This window comes from Emys orbicularis, chromosome 7, assembly GCF_028017835.1.
Source record: "Emys orbicularis isolate rEmyOrb1 chromosome 7, rEmyOrb1.hap1, whole genome shotgun sequence".
NCBI classification, from domain to species: Eukaryota; Metazoa; Chordata; order Testudines; family Emydidae; genus Emys; species Emys orbicularis.
Genome location: NC_088689.1, coordinates 105,136,047 through 105,154,323, shown reverse-complemented (window position 1 = coordinate 105,154,323; position 18,277 = coordinate 105,136,047). Strand labels below are relative to the sequence as shown.

Genomic DNA, 18,277 nt, shown 5'->3' with positions numbered 1-18,277 from the left:
CTGGTCACCCTACACTCTACTAAGTTTTCTGCCAATTGTCCACGTTAGTGGACCCTCTAGATATCATGCAGGCTCTGTTTAATATAGACTGGGATATGGATGGAAGGAAAAGAACACAGAATTTGTCTGTTCCTATAGACCAAAGCACCACGGATTCCTACACTTTACCTTGGTAAAAGAACATTTCTAATTCTTATATCCATGCTCAGAATACTTTGCCAACTGCAGTCAAAGTTAATTGTTTCTCAAGTCACAGCACAGGAATTGGAAGTAGGATAGCCAAACCCGTCTTCAATAAAATGGCATGCCTCTGCATCTATCTTGACCAGCACACTTCTCATCAGAAATCATCTATTGCATGAGTAAGAGAAACAGCACCCTTATTATTCAGTCTGGAGTTAGAACTCTGAAAACAAAAAACAAAAAATCCCTCTCAAATTTATTATACCTGCAGTGCTTTATGCTATATTCCAAGATTAAAAAACTATGTTAAAATGAAGTTAAGGTTGAGGGTACATATCAGTAACTTAAAGGTAAGAAAACATTACAGAGATGTTATAATTATCCCAAACCATTAATTACAAACCAGGAAATTCAGAGGCATTTAAAAGAAATCCAGACATGTTAAAGTTTCAGAGTAGCAGCTGTGTTAGTCTGTATCAGCAAAAAGAACAGGAGTACTTGTGGCACCTTAGAGACTAACAAATTTATTTGAGCATAAGCTATCGTGGGCTACAGCCCACTTCATCGGATGCATAGAATGGAACATACTGGAGATCTTGTAGGTGTTTGTCTGAGGGATTGGAGCAAATGCGGTTGTATCTTAGAGCTTGGCTGTAGACAATGGATCGTGCGGTGTGTCCTGGATGGAAGCTGGAGGCATGTAGGTAAGTATAGCGGTCAGTAGGTTTCTGGTATAGGGTGGTGTTTATGTGACCATCGCTTATTAGCACAGTAGTGTCTAGGAAATGGACCGCTTGTGTGGATTGGTCTAGGCTGAGGTTGATGGTGGGATAGAAATTGTTGAAATCATGGTGGAATTCCTCAAGGGCTTCTTTTCCATGGGTCCAGATGATGAAGATGTCATCAATGTAGCGCAAGTAGAGTAGGGGTGTTAGGGGATGAGAGCTAAGGAAGCGTTGTTCTAGTCACCCAGACAAACTTAACTCTGCCCTGTAGTGATGCCATCCAATAACCATAAGCTCATGATTAATGCATTTTAGCATTTGTGATCCCAGACTAAATAAAAGTGATTTTCAAAGAAACGTTTAAATATTCCCTCCCATATAATTACAGCATCCCTGACATCTTTTATTTGCCTTTCTGCTGTTGAGCTGTATTCACTACCTTATCTTCATCTTAACATAGCTTTTATCTTGGAATTTTCTTCTTTATAAAAAAATTATTAAAAATATAATACATGAGCAATAAATAAGAAACCCAGAGAATAATACTTCTAATTATGTCAAGGTACGTAGTATGAGCCTTACATCTTACATAGAGACCAACAAGCTCTACAGGAGAGGGGGGGATCGTAGTCCCTGCACCTCAATGTCTCTGAAATGTATATTACTGCCTCAGTTTTCCCGACACATCTGCCTCAGTGTGCCATTGGGGGCCTTTCAAGCACTGAGATCCAAGTTAATACACAGCTACAGAACCTCGAAAGAACAGTGACAAATGGGCCAAATAAACTACCAGTGAGAAGTCTTGACATGTGACCAGTCCATCTCATTGCAACCCTATAGAATTGTTGCATGTAAATTAGCTACAGATGAACGATGGTGATTGGTTGAATTACTTCTGTTACAATGGCACCACTTAAGAGTTATGTGAGATGACCTGAGTCTGTAGCCTGTATACGCATAACAATTAAATAGAACAATAATTAACAATAAACATTAATAAGTTGGCTTATCGCCCCAAAATGTCAGTTCTTTGACCTTTTGAATCTCATGATGCCTTTCATAGATCTACGTTGAGATTTTTTAAAGCTAACTAGAAGATTTGGACACGTATCACTCATTCATTTTCATCAGCTTTTTTTATTTCCAAATCTCCTAGTCAGCTAGCCTTGCAAATCTCAATCCTGGTGTTTTGGGGCTAATGTTCATTTTTGGCTCCTGTTAAAAATTTTCTTAGTGGAATTCAGTGCTTGATTCCATGGATATCATAATATTCTTAGCCCACACCATTAGGCAATCCTTTCTCTTGACGAGGGAGGAATTGCCACATTCAGTTCAAGGAAGTCCCTTTGGCAGAGTTATTTTCCGAAGGGGTACTGCTGATGACATTTTATGGATTAAGGTTTTATTCTGAGTCATTTGTTGATCCAAGGAGTATGTTGTTATAAACAGGAAAAAAAATCAACAGTTTAGAATTGAAAGATGTCTCAAAAGATTTTTCATAGCTTTTCAAGGGTATCTGTGTTGCTTTAGCCAAGGTGCATTCACAAGCAATGAATGCACACTCAAAGAATCCATAATTACAATTGGAAGGTTAAACAAAAAAATTACCAAAGCCACAAGACTCAGCTTAACTCATGCAGAAGGGACCCTGCTTAAGTGTCATATCTAGCTGGTAAATTAAACCTAGTATTTGATTGTCGCAATGACAGAGCACTTATCTGGGGAGATGGAGCTCTCTAATCAGTGATAATATAGTCAAAATTAAATGGTTCAGGATCTGAAGATAAATGGCAGTTAGGTTGAACATGTTTGCAGGGCCTGTCAAACTGACGTTTGAAGTTACCAATTTTGATTCCAGAAACTCACAAGACTAAATGGTAAGCAAGCAGCAAAGTAGAACAAATAAGTAGAAACTTGCCAAAAAGTAAAATAAAAATAAGAAATTGGACTTCTGTTTTGCCAAACTTTTGGAAGCTCAGGCTCTGCAGACACCATCTTAAATGCTATTCTATTGCCACTTCACTAATCCTTAGAAGTCACCATAATGTTCATTTAAAAAGTCATAACTATTTCACAAAGTATTTCCATAGTTTTATTTCAGGAGTAATGGACATTTGTATTCAGTCTACATGTTGGAGCACAGTCTGGATTCCTTAGCTTATAAATACATACTGTTTACATAGGCTTCTTCATTTCATGCATACTGTTACAATCCTTGAAGAGGTTGTCAGTTGACAAGTAAGATAAATTGGTTTAGTGGACTTTACAAGTGTTTAAAGCTAAGTAAAGTGTGTATTGTCCAGTATTTAATTAAATGTAACTTTGTCAGGCTACAAATCAGTTACAGAAGTGTCTTCCAATAGGCAGTTAATGTTTTCTGTGTCTTGCACAAACAAGAAGCATTTGAGATTCTTCACTTGTCTGCAGTTGCTAGCAGTTTACAATGTATGTGTAAAAATGCTGTTCTAAGACAAAATACTTGATTTTATTTGGAGATGACAAGTGTTGGATTTAGTTGACTTGTTTAGGAAAACTTTTTAACTGTTATCCAACCAAATTTAGTCCTGGAGTTCTCAGTGCAAGTACTACTGAAAAAGCAATTAGTGTTGTATTTACATACACTAGGTCTGAACTGGTCCCATTGATCTATACAAATTCTGGAAATATTTTGATTCTTTATTTGCGCTATGTACTGTAAAGTATCTTATTTCAATTCTTATATAGGGGATTTCAAAGCTAAAAGGGATGTCACTTGTTTTCCAAAATTAATTTCTTAAATAAGAAAGACTAAATTAAGCCCTCTACTAATAATAAATCAATAAGAATAATACTTTGCACTTTTATAGCACTTGTCATGTAAAGTTCTCAAAGTACTTTATGAAAGTGAGTAAATATTAGGATCCCTATCTGTATTAGCATCCACAGAACAAAGATTTTGTAACTTGCCCAAAGTCACACAAGTCCATTGCAAATTGGAACTAGAATGCATGTGTCCAGATTTCCAACTCCTTGTTTTAATCATCAGTCCGCATTGCCTGCAGCGTAGCAGTAGACTTTTTATCTGCCTCTTCACCACCTTACATAAAAGAAATAAGCTATAGTAGGGGAATATTCTGAAAATATTTCAAATTCCATTTGGTGAGGAGAGATGGGGGAGAAAATCCAAAGGTAAGTAATAGCTATTGAACGATATTATCTCTATAAATCCCTTAGCAACAAATCTTGCTATTTTTTTCTTCATTTAAACCACATTTGTGAGAGTTTTATTGTTAACTTGATCCAGATGACTGATCAAAGCATAGTTCCCTATTGCTACTTTGCTAAAATATTTTTTTAAAGACAGTTTTAATATTACAGTTTTACAGCTACAGATTGCTGTTAAGCTATTGAGTCTATTACCAGTCAATCAAAGACTTTCATTTCGTTTCAGTAGATCCTTGCTTAAATGCCACTGAATCTTAGGAGGACATGAAATATCTGTCAGTTTTCCTTTAGAGGCTAGTCATAAATTCTTTAGTAAATGGATGAAATTTCAGTTACCCCACAGTTACCATGTGTGACTTTGGAAACTCAACAAATAGCAATGTTGAATGATCAAAGATAATTGCTTCAAGCCTTAAAGATTATTATACTTATGTATCTTGATGTTAGCTGCTTTTAATTTCTCTTTCATTCATTTATTACATAACCATATCACAGAAGGGATGCTCCCACCACTGTATTTACTTAATAAATTATTAACTTCTTAAGAGTAAACAGTTTTGGCAAGTTTATATTGTTCAGGCTAAAACTAGTTATCTTTGTTGGAGATACATTTAATTAATATATTGTATTTTGTATGTTCAGGCTTTTCATCTATTTTCATTATAAATATAAATACTCTAAACAATATCATAACAAAAAATAAGAAAATATTCAATTGTATAAAGCTAGTGTGAGTAATATCAGTAAGTAACACTTTTAACATAAGAAAATAGAATTAATATAAGTAAATGATTTGATGTGGATAGTATAGGATCAGCAATACACTATGCAATGAAAATGTAACAATAATTATGTTTTGCACTTCTATACACCTTTCATCCAAAGCCTCAATCTGCTTTACAAATATGAAGTATTATTACAGCCATACAGATAGCTAAAATAAGACACAGAAAAATTAACATATATGTCACTGTCCCACACTGAACCAATGGTAGAAAAGGGAAGAAAAATCTTTTGAATCCCAGCCTCATGTATTAACCATGTACTGTGAAAAGTGACCGGGAAAAATATTGGATTGTAGAATTTCATGTTCATTGTCTTTCAGCTACTTTATATCGAATGTGCTCATTTTATACATAAAAGGATATCTCATTCAAACTGCCAGTCCTGCAAATTCAAACTGGTATCTTAAAATCAAGCTAAGGTCTTTCTGGCTAGTGCTTCATCACCAGGAATGAATACTGTAGAAATGGAATGTAGTTAAAATTATGTTGATGATGTGTGAGCCAGAATAGAACCCACCTCATTCCCTCAAACCAGTAACTAAACTAGTTCTGTATTGCTAGCATGGATAAAAATTAGTAAAAAGTTTATTACTCTGAATAGATATAAGGAGAAGATCTGCTAAATAATAAGGTGCCAGTTTTACATAGCTGTTTTTCTGATTACATCCAAACTTTAATTTATAACTGAGTTCACAGGATCCCAGATAGCATGAAAAGATGTCAGTTTGCTATCTTTCACTGCAAAAACCGTTTTGAATCTATAGGCTTGAGATATTGCATGTAGCTAACATGCTGTATTCAATTGTGATTAATATTTCTAGTAATGAAGCATTATTTTACTTTACTTTTTATTAAAAAGGGGTTTGACTCTGTACATGTATCAAGATATATCAAAATTGCTAAATTAAGTCCCAATTTGGCAAAACCCTTAGGCGTATGCTTAAGGGCTTTGCAGAAAGCAAATGGATTTAAGCACATGCTTAAAGATTCTGTTGTTCTGGGGTGCAAGTCTACTGAGAAGCTGAAACTAGTATCAGATGCTGCTGCCCACTTTGTGAGAATCTTACTAGGAGCCAAAGACACGAGTGTTTCCATTGGGTTTCCAGATAGGATATATGGTGGTGTTTTTCATCTGTAACGCCCTAATTGGCATGGATTCTGGCTACTTGAAAGATTCTCTCTTTCCCTGTGCCATACTTCCACAGGGGTGGTAAGTGGAGATGTTGAAACTGGAGCCACTTCAGTATTAAAGAGAGGGAGGGGCCAAAAGGACAGTCTGCAATTCTCGCCTCTCAAGCTTTGGAATTTATTCCCTCACTCTTGATTGAAAACAATGCAAATGTATTCATCTTCAGGGCAAATTGTAAGGCTCATCTATTTTCTTAGTCTTCTGGAGAGGGTGAGATTATAAGGGGTGGGGTGGGATGGGATAAGGCCCGAGGTGGAATGGTGTATTGGCTTATTTGTTATTTTATTATTATTGAATATGTCTAAGAAGCAAGGCTTATTGTGTTCCTTTATTTGTTGCCATAATATCACATATAATTTTAAGTGAAGCTGCGCATTTAGAAATCTAGGTCGATCCTTTTTTGTTTTAGAATTTGAAGTAAATAACATACATCACTAAAATGATACCTAGATATCCAGGATTTTGTATTTGAGAAAACACTCTCTTGGAGTTGTCATAGATTTAATGGTCAGAAGGGACCTTTATCCTCATCTAGTCTGAACTATGGAATAGCACAGGCCAAAGAACCTCACCCAGTAATTTCTGCATTAAACCCATAACTTCTGTTTGAGCTATTGTATATCTTCTAAAGAGATATCCAGTCTTGACTTAAAGAATGCAAGTGTTGGACTAGTTTTTTATTTGTGGAATTACAGAATAAAATGGGAGTTAGTAAAATGAAGAAAGGACAATATTTGATACAGTGGCATCATTTACAAAATATAGAGAGTAAATATGTAAAGATATATTAGACCCAAAATGGAATAATTGGCAGTTGTAATTGTGTTTTAAGACCCTATCCTGCTCTATTTAAAACAGTTTTGAGAGGAAAATTTAAATATCACATTTCAAAAACTGTCCTTTAATAGCTATGAAATAATAGTTACAAAGCCACAAGTGATGCAGACTTGAAGTTGACACATTTTAAACACCCACATAGATTGTACTGAACTATACATGTTCTAAGATTGAGACTCCAATATTTTAAACTAAAACTGCAGGTTCTGATGTACTGTAGTGTCACAAGCTAAATAGAAAACATTTAGCAAGCGCTTGGATGGGAAATCTTCAAGTAAATTCAAGATGCTGCAGGAAGTGGTGGTACTGCCAAGTCAGTAGGTGGCACTCTTCCCTCTAAGTCAGTACTTAACCAATGTTCCAGCATGTTGTCTTGGGACACTGTGCTGTTGGAGGTGCTGTATTTCAGCTAAACCTAGGCTCTAGTATAAACACATGTGGTCAATAAAAATCCAATGGTATTTTTTTCAAGTGTAGGTATGAAGCCCTGAGGTATCTGCATAAATTGCAATCTGGTTAATTAATTTCTTCCTGGAATAAAAATATACCTGACATTTCAAAGCTTACCAAACATTAAAAGAGTTTGCAAGTGAAACACTCAGCAGTAACGTACAGAATATTAAGCAACAAAGAGTCCTGTGGCACCTTATAGACTAACAGATGTATTAGAGCATAAGCTTTCATGGGTGAATACCCACTTCATCAGATGCATGGGGTACAGAGTATTGTGTTTTTTAGAAATGGCTGGAAAAGATTGTTATATCCCTCTATTATATTTCCTCACTGTGTTTACTTTTTTCCAAAAAGGACTTCTATTTATAAAATATTTTAAAGATCACAAAAGATCTCATTGTTAAATTGTAAGAAATATCCAAAGGAAAATAGAGTTTAGTACAGAAGTACTGTATTTTTTAATGGTAGCTCAAGTGAAACAAAAATTTAATCTTAAAATGTTCATATTAACTTATTACTGCAGAGGGCTAACCAACCAAAACATATTTTACCAGAATTTGGTGCCATTTTTAAGAGGCCAGTTAAAAGCAAGTTTTTTTTTTAAAGGTTTAGGGTGTCTGTTCAAAATGTGATTTTTTTTCGTCTCTGTTTCGCACTTCTTACTACTTTGCTCCCAGTGTAGACAAATTAAAGGAAGCTTCCTTTAGCATTCACAGTTGCTTTGTGCATATTTTTACTGCAATCTGGCATTCACAAAAAAGAAACATTAGAAGTGGTTTATTTATATTTCAGCACCAAATTAGAAAGATTACATCATTCATTTACAGTTCTTATCCCAGGACACTTCTAATCCCCAGCACCTCATTACAGGAGACACTTTTAGGATTGCATATATCATCTTGTTTAGCTTTTGCATTCTTTTATGGGATACAGTTGAAAGGTAGGAAATTTAAGGCTGTTCATTGATAAGAAAATAAACTAATAAAATCTTAGGAGCTTCCCCAAAGGGGAAAGATATTACAGTGTTTACAGTAACTGGGTTATTATTTGTCCATTTGTTCTCCATCTTTTTCACCCTCGTGAAAAAGGCCTTCCTTCTTGAATATAAATGCAAACAATCTACCTATAATTCAGAGAGAGTTGATCCTCTGGTAAAATTAGAAGAAACTCCTGCATAAGTACCAGGGCCGACTCCAGGGTTTTGGCCGCCCCAAGCAGCCAAAAAAAAACCAACAAAAAACCGTGATCGCGATCTGCGGCCACAATTCGGCGGGAGTTCCTTTGCTCCTTGGCGGAGTGAGGGACCGTCCACCGAATTGCCACCGAATACTTGGACGTGCCGCCCCTCTCCGGAGCGGCCGCCCCAAGCACCTGCTTGACAAGCTGGTGCCTGGAGCTGGCCCTGATAAGTACACACAGTCATATGCTTCTCTCCCCTTATCCAGTGTGGAGGAAGCAGAATGGCCCTAATTGTACAGAAAACATTCAGTGCTATGCTGATGAGAAAGATACTGACACAGGGTCTCTTCCCCTCTTCTTATTAAGTTTAGAACTTAAACGAGCGCACAGCTACAGGTCAGCACAAACTCTTTCTATATTCTGTTTCTAGTAAACACACAGATTTAAGATGCCTGCAGCCATTCCATGTTATTAAATGATTCTGGCCATTTAATGAAAATACATATCATCTTTTCCTTCCATGTATTAGAAATGTTCTGTTACACTGTTGTTAAGCAGAAAATGAGGGTACACTACTGCAAATCCTTTCTTAGCCCAGGATAATGATTGAGAGGTGTCAACTCATGTTGGATGTATTGTGGTGCACTGGAACTAGAATGCTGATAGGCAAAATAGAGGTCTAAAAAGAATCAGGTGCCAGTATGGAATAAGCAGGTATGAAAATATTTTCTGACACCAATGATGGCGATAGTTCTAGGATGGAAAAGTTCTGTCACAAATGTATCTCACCCACCTGTCTTAGCAGTGCTGAACTTTCAGCTTCATCCAGGGCCGCCCGGGGGGGGGGCAAGTGGGGCAATTTGCCCCGGGCCCCGCAGGGACCCCGCGAGCCCTGGCCCGGTGGCAGTCCGGGTCTTCGGCGGCATTTCGGCGGCGGGGGGCCCTTCAGTGCTGCCGAAGACGCGGAATGACTGAAGGGCCCCCCGCCGCCGAAATGCTGCCGAAGACCCGGACCGCCGCCGGGTGAGTACAAGGGCCGCAGCTCCCCCGCTTTGCCCCAGGTCCCCTGAATCCTCTGGGCGGCCCTGGCTTCATCATCCGATAAAGCCTGCTCAATATGTCTCTGCTATGTGAATTTGTTTTACATATCCATTGTGTATGCTTTTTTAGCAGGAACCATTTAACACTTGTAGCACAGGTATAATCTAGAGCTGCTTGTCTCGGTTTAAAATGTCAGCTGTTGACTCTCATTTCTCTACCTGTTGTCTTGTGCCTACATTGTTATCATTGTTAACTGACATTAAAAAAAAAAAACAAAAACCTTTGACTCCTAGTTTCCACACTGCATTACTGGAGATAGCAACATTATTTCCTATTCCAAATATACATCAGAGTAGTAAGTTGTAACTCAGTTATTAAATGTCTTTTTTCAAGATATGCAGTGTTGTTGCAGCCCAGGATATTAGCGAAACAAGACGGTTGAGGTAATATATATTATTGGACTAACGTCTGTTGGTGAGAAAGACAAGCTTTTGTCAGTTTAGAATAACAGGATATAACATCCTCTCTGCAGCTTTCATACACCTTACAAGGGGGTTTGGTTGAGTATCAGGCATGGAGCACCATCTAATATCAGTATGGCACCTGTGCAACTCATGCTGCCATTGCTTCAGGTACAGAGAAGGCCCAAAGATAAAAGACTGGAACCCATTTCCATTATTTAGCAGGAAGTCTAATCCAAATGCAAGAGCAGTTGTAAATGACGACCCTCTACAGACCTTAGACCATTGTCCTATTTAGAGGTTTCCTTTCCTATACCTCTTACCCTTGAAACAAGAGTCTGGATGTAGGTTCATTTATTACAGTAATTAACTTAAAGATGCAACAAATATCAAGGATATGTTTTTAATTAGTATTTTGTTCAATTTCAGTTTGTAGGTATTTATTTTAGTGCATAAAGGGCAGGGGAAAGAGACAGAAAATTAATTGTACTCCCATCTCTGACAGATTCACAGAAGCTTCACCACGAAACCTGTCTAAATTTCGGGTACCTCTGGGCCACTCCATAGATTTTTCTTTGAGATAAGTTTGCTGGTAATAGCTTCCAAATTTTCCACCTTCATAAGTGTTTTGTTCTTTGTAGCCTCGAGTGGCTGCTCTTGTGAAGCCAGCAGGTGCATGTTCAACTGTTGCTTCCTTTTTCCACCCTCCGTTACTTCATATTTTCTCCTAAACAACAGGCCACCTCACTCTTCCTCCATCTCACCTGCTCCCTCTGCATTACTCATACTGATTTTCAGTAGAGCTGATCAAACATTTTCCAGTGGAATGTTTTTGATCTAAAAATACTGATTTGTTGAAGTCAAAACATTCTGTGAAAACATGTTGATTTCAACATTTCATTTTGAAAATTTTATTTTATAGGGTTTTTATTATTTTTATTTTATGTTTTTGTTATACAATTTTTATATTTATAAAATGAATTTAAAATATAAAATAAAATAAAAATTAATACAAAATAAAATATTAACATTTAAAAAGTCAAAATTGAAATTTGATTGTCCCAAAACAAAATTTTGCACACAAAAATTCTTGTGGGGAATTTCTACATTTGACATTTGTTCTATTCAGTAAAAAAACAATTTAGAAATCACAGAATTTTCCACAACCAGCTCTGGTATTCAGTCGTTTTTGCTGTTCATCCTTCCATTGTTTTAAAAGGAAATGGAAGATCATCTCTTTTGAAACAAAATGGAAAATATGGGTTTGTCAGTGACTTAGCATGTGGCAATGTATTTGATTACAAGGATGGGACATTGTTCCAATTACTCTGCCACCTGGCCGTTGGAGGAATTAATTATGTGAAACACGGAGATGATCCTTTTTTGAACATTTTATTGCCCCTGAGATACTATAAAAATATTGATAGTGGCTAAATACACTGCTCTACAGCCAAAATGCTTCTGAAATAAATGTAGTCAAACTTTACTAATTCTGGGTCACTGAGAATGAAAATGATGCTTAAAATTGTTGATTGGCTCTAGTTTTCAAGATATGCTATTGGGTCAGTATATACGACCCTTGACTTGGGAATGGCAGAGGATAAGTGAGTTATAAAGGGAAGGGATCTCAATTTAAACCAGAAATGACTAAAATACATCTTTGACTGGATCGATGAATAAATCTATGACTGGGTTTGGACAGTACTTGCTTTTTAGGCAAAACGATGAATGATGCAATCTGAAGCTGGTATTGCGTCATACATGATATGAATTGCATCATGTTATTCCTAGAAGTCATGGATGATGCAATCATAACAAAGCTTACATCACTCTGCTGAACAAATTGCCCTATATCAGCTCTAGAAATCATACAGTGTCGTGCTCTCTTATTTGTCAGTGTTTGATTTTGCAAAGGGACACATTTCTGTTTCGCCAAAGTGAGCAGAGATGCCTCGTTCTTGTGTGAACAGTGCAGATAACTTCTGCTATGTTTGTGGTGAAGTGACTTTTACATCACAAAAGCGCAGTATAACCACTATGGTTAAGAAAGCCTATCACCTTTATTTTGGCTGCAAAATTGGAGATCAGGACAAGAGGTGGGCCCCACACATATGCTGCAACACTTGTGCAACAAATCTTCGCCAGTGGTTGAACAGGAAAAGGAAAACTATGCCTTTTGCAGTGCCAATGATTTGGAGAGAGCCAACAGATCATACCAGCAATTGTTACTTCTGCATGGTGCCTCCAGTTGGAAAAGGTGTGTCAAAGAAGAAAAAGTGGACTGTGCATTATCCAAACATTCCATCAGCTCTATGCCCAGTACCCCACGGAGGAGGACTGCCGGTTCCTGATGCACCAGAATCATTCTCACTTGAGTCAGACGAGGAAGAGGAAGAGGATGAAACTTCTGGTCCTGAACCATCAATGTCACAGGACCCACATTTTCTCCCATCCTCCTCCTCTGAACCACACCTCATAACACCAGGTGAACTGAATGACCTTGTCAGGGATTTGGAACTACCCAAGAGTAAGGCAGAGCTGTTGGGCTCCAGACTACAGCAGTGGAATCTCCTGGCAGGTGATGTTAGGGTTTCCATGTTCCGTGACCGTCAAAAGGATCTTGTCCCATTCTTCTTCATGGAAGGTGATCTTGTAGCCTGCAACAACATCGATGGTGTGATGGCAGCCCTCAACATCGTTCACGATCCAGATGAGTGGAGACTGTTCATTGATTCATCGAAGACAAGTCTTAAAGCTGTTTTACTGCATAATGGCAATGTTTTGCCATCAATTCCAGTTGGTCATGCAGTCCATATGAAGGAAACCTATGACAACATGAAACAACTTTTGAGGTGCATAAACTATGACCAACATCAGTGGCAGCTTTGTGGCAATTTGAAGGTTGTTGCTCTCTTGCTTGGTCTGCAGACTGGATACACAAAGTACTGCTGTTTTCTCTGCGAATGGGATAGTCGTGCAAGAGATTCCCACTACATCAAGAAAGATTGGCCACTCCGACAGTCATTGGAGCCTGGGAGGAAAAGTGTTCAGCATCCACCACTTGTTGAATCAAGGAAGATTTTGTTACCACCCTTACACATCAAGCTGGGTCTGATGAAGAACTTTGTCAAGGCCATTGACAAAACACAAGCAGCTTTCAAGTACCTCCGTGGAAAATTTCCAAGGTTAAGTGAAGCTAAGATAAAGGAAGGTGTCTTTGTTGGTCCTCAGATTCGTGAACTTCTTCGAGATGATGCATTTGACCATGCACTGCGTGGCAAGGAAAAGACGGCATGGAAAGCCTTCCAGTTAGTGGCAATAAATTTTCTCGGAAACAACAAGGCAGACAACTACAGGTTGTTGGTGGAAAACCTCCTCAAGGCATACAAAAGCCTTGGTTGCAACATGTCACTAAAGATACATTTTTTGCACTCTCATCTAGATTTTTTTCGACCGAACTGCGGAGCAGTGAGCGACGAGCACGGTGAGCGATTTCACCAGGACATTGCAACAATGGAGAAACGCTATCAGGGCAAATGGAGCCCATCAATGCTTACAGACTATTGCTGGACAGTGACAAGAGATGCTCCATTTAATGAATACAAGAGACAAGCCAAGAAGCGCCGAGTAGACACTGAATAGGACTAAACTATGTACAGAATAGTTTTTTGCCTTTTGTTTCATAATACATTTTATTTATATAACCCTTTTGCTGATTTTTAAAGTGTTACATAAACAGGACAGGTGAAATATTATCATGTAAAGCAACCATAAACACATGAAAAGACCTAGGTTTACAATTTATGATTAAAACTCTACTATCTACACAATATACATAGACATAAAATGTAAAAACTTAAATATCTTAGAAACAGTAGCCAATCAGTTGTTTTAATTGTCATATTTGAATTCAGCACATCCAAATACATAATAAATAGCACATTTTATCTCTGAAGCAGACGACTTCTCAAAAATTGTAGACCAGTGATATTTGCCAAGTGTTTGCCAAGAGGTTTTATGCATCTTACCTCTGGCTGCTCCTGCACTGCCTGTGGGTGTTTTGTGGTATTTCACTTGAGGTAACAGAGTTCATCTACAGGGGGCACCTATCTCCTCTCCCCCTCATCACAACCCAGTGGACACAATCCTATTGGGGAGCTCTGCTGTAGTATATGTTTTTATAGTAAGTGCAAATTTGACATCTCTTTTTTCAATGATCCCTATAATTCACAACCTCCCCCATACTGTGCCTTTCTACAGCAAAATAGTTATACTTAAAATTTGGTTGCAGCACTACAATATATGGTATTTATTTGTTGGTTTGTTTATTTTACAAACCTCTTGCTTTTCTAGTTTAAAAAAATTGCAAAATTTGGTGAATTTAATGGCAAGCATTAATTTTCATATTTAAGAATGAAATGTTTCCAAACAGTATTTCAACTCAAGTTTGTATTGGATTGTTTAATACTAAAACTACATGGGTGCAGATTCCTATTATACCATTCTGACATCTAAATTATATTAATTAAACTCTCATCTAATTGCGCCAACAAACTCTGGGTAAGGACTTCGAAAACAACTGAATTTTGTTCATGGGTTTGTCAGGTGCAGGTAGGTAATCTCTTGGTTCTAGCCCACGAAAGCTTATGCCCAAATAAATTTGTTAGTCTCTAAGGTGCCACAAGGACTCCTTGTTGTTTTTTCTTGATTACAATGTATCAAGCATGTCTGAAATTATTTTAAATAATGACTACTGACAGTAGTATGTATTCTGTCCAGTTTAAGTGTTTGCATGATTGGGAAATTACATAATACAAATATTTTAGTGTGACCCAGCAAGGTCTGGATTGCTGAGCTCTGAGTGTCACATGATATGAAAAAAATGTAATAGCGATCATAGGCAGTGTCTTATTTATTATTACCTCTAGAAGTCAATAACTGAAATGTCAAATCTTTTCAGTTGTTTTCATAACCTGAATCTGGTTAAAATTTATTCTCACTGATTAACATGCTGTGCTTGTATGTGTATTATACGGTCTTCAGATTCTTATGCCTGATTGTTTTAACAGCCTGATCCTAGTAAAAGAAACAACTTCACAATTAAACCCTGAAAATAGGCGAAAATAGGCTTTCACCATAACCACTCATCATTGTTACTGTGAATGCTAATGTAATTGCTAGTATGCATGAAAACTTATATTCCTTTTAATCTGATCTTGCAATTATTCAGTAAGACTTAACACATTGAAAAAGAAATATCCAGGAACTCATATTTTACAATAGTAAACATAAAAGTATTGGGCTAGATTTTGCTCTCTGTTACACTCCTAAAACCCAGTGAATTTACTGGGCCAAATTCTGTACTCTGTGATCCCATTTGTGTAGAAATCAGTGTGATTGCATGGGGCATTAATTGGCACCATATTTGGCTCAGTGACTTTAGTGGGGTTGGAGAGGTATCAATAGAAACAAAGTCTGTCCCACTGTGTTTTCTTTCTTTCCTTCATTAGGCCCCAGTCCTGCATTTGTCTTCTGCTGGCAGACCCTTGGACCTACATAGAGCTAATCACGGGCTCGAGGGCTTAGAATTTGACTTTTGATAACATTTTTAGATTTTGGAATGAAAGGAGAACTGTAGGTGCCATACTGTAGATCCTGCCGTGACTGTATTTGACCGATATGTTCCAGCACTTAACAACATAAGAGTGGCCTTACTGGGTTAGAGCAAAGGTCCATCTAGCCCCGTATCCTGTCTTCTGAAATGGCCAATGCCAGGTGCTTCAGAGAGAATGAACAGACCAGGCAATCAATGGAATTGTCTCCCTTTCCCTGTTCAGACACAGAACAGAATGAAACTGATGGCAGACAACTATGATGATGACCATCACCACTTCCACCACCACCACCATCACCACCATCACCGGTCTCCTGGGAGGACCCAGCACTCAAATCACCGACCCTCTCCAGATCAGGTCAGTCACCTCCTTTCTTACCTTCACGCTTACCCTTTTACCATTCTGAAATTTCAGGATAAAATAAATCTTCCAAAGAAATAATAAACAATATAAGTGATACGCTTTTTGAACTGAAACTAATAGCTTTGGTATTTATTTCCATCACTCAGGGAATCTAAACGTTTTCCTTTCTCTTTCTGTTTGGCTTTTTGTCTGTCTTATAATATTTTTCTTCCCTCTCTTCCTTTTTCTTTTGCTTTAAGCTTTTAAGCAGAGTCCCGATTCAACTGTTTAAATAGAAAGTTACTGAAGAGCTGCTTAGTTACTGCAACTTCACTATTAGGTACTTGCTTTTTGGAATAACTGCTATTCAAAGACTTGGTCAGCATTTCCATTATGAGCTTGTGTTCAGTTGTTCCTAAACTGTCCATGAAAATATCTTTGAATTGAAACCATTCATTGGCAAATATTTCATTAACTCAGTTTTGGTTGTCTTTAGTAAACAAAATGTAAATGTTTTGGGATATACTTTAGAGTGATTTTCAAAAATGACTAGTGATTCCGGAGGGCCTCAATCTTTGAGTGCCCAACTTGAAACATCTTCAAGAGACCTTTGTTTCAGAGTAACTATCCTCTGACAATTGGGACCCATTAGTGTGTGTCAGTTTGGACACCCCAAAATTGAGCCACCACCTAAATCACTAATCACTTCTACAAATATCCGAACTTGTTTTTTAAATAAAAATATGCAAGTTTTGTTTATAATAATGATATTAAAATGTTAGTATTTTACAAAATATGAAAAAATAAAGTAAATCAAAATTACTCAAATGTGATTCCATTTTAATTTTATATTAGCACAATTTCTAGGGCAATGTACATCACCTTGCCTATAATTTTAATACATAATATGATGTAATTTTATTGTCACCCCAAAAATTTGTCTTTAGGAGGGGTTTTTTTTATGCTGGTTCTGCAATTAATGTTGCTGTAAATAGGCAAATAATTGGTAAGTGTCAAATGTTCAGCCGCCGTAATCTTGGATTGTAGCAATCTGCATAAAGTGGATACCATGACATTAAACTTTATGATTTTGTTGTATTTAAGATGGATGTGTTCTCAAACAGAAACTGAGGGCTTTTTGTTTTCTGAAATGCTAAGGCCTTGATCCTGCAACGACTCAAGCTCATGTATCACTTTATGTATAGGAGTAGTGCCATTGGAATTAATAGGACTATGCATGTGCATAAAGTTATGTACATGCTAAAGTCTTTGCAGGATTGGGGCTTTGAAGTGGACTTCTGAGAAATTTATTGAAAAGTGCTAAACAGTTTGCAGAATGTTTGGGTTTAAAATTACTTGTCTATTTTAGCCCCTGTTTTTATATTACAGTATTATTACCAAATTATATTTGACCCTAACTGTGTGAAACTTATAAGGATTACAATTTTTATTTCTTTTCCTTTATATTATGTTATTGAAATAATTGTTTTTCTTTTTTTGCTATCTGCAAAATCTTTTCCTTCTTATTTTCTTTTTACCTCTGGTTCTCTTCCTCCCCCCTTTTCTCCTTTCCTCACCACTAATTAGAAGAAACTACCTCAGTGGGGTGGGATTGATGAGAGCCAGAGGACCAACACGGCAAAACTCAGCAGCATCTCTTATTGTGCTTCTGCCCTCTGTCTTCCCCGATGAGACTATACTTAGAAGTAGGCTGAATTGATTAGGATATTTTTGATGCAATATCTTCACATATGATAGTGCCCTCTTTTCTGTTCATAGGATGGTTATTTCACTACTCCTGCACCACGCAGATGCTGCTACGTGATTACGTGACATACTCAGCGACTAGTTTTCCAAACCATTTACCAAGCAGTAAATAAATATTGCTCCCTCCAAGGGAGCAAGAAGGAAGCAGGGGAGGGAGGAATTGTGACTCGCAGTGCCACCCACTTACATCTCTGTTGGTGGCAACTTACACAGGACACCAACCTTTGCTCAGGGCTGTGCTTAGTCACAGTAAGACTTGATAAGAGCACAGCCCACACTGGTAGTGCTGCAATTTTGTAGGTTGCACAATATGACTGCAGGTCAAAAGCTGCATTGTAAAGAAGTCACACACACTTTATATTCAGTAAAAAAAAAGGGGTCTTTAAAAATAAATATTTAAAATTGGAGATATAGATTTTGTAAGATTTTTCTACAGACACACTGGTGCTAAAGAATTAACATATCCCTACCAAAATATTATTTAAATGCTACATTT

General features: G+C 37.3%; 1 protein-coding gene across 1 annotated transcript in view; it reads left to right on the top strand.

The window, feature by feature from the left end:
• The window catches only part of ERC2 (ELKS/RAB6-interacting/CAST family member 2), a 645,944-nt gene extending 628,097 nt beyond the window's left edge, over positions 1–17,847 (top strand). Inside the window, exons 16-17 of the mRNA XM_065408253.1 lie at positions 15,895–16,029; positions 17,794–17,847. Of these exons, the coding sequence (XP_065264325.1) occupies positions 15,895–16,029; positions 17,794–17,847 (189 nt within the window). The remainder of the gene's footprint in view (positions 1–15,894; positions 16,030–17,793) is intronic.
• The last annotated feature ends 430 nt before the right edge of the window (positions 17,848–18,277 follow it).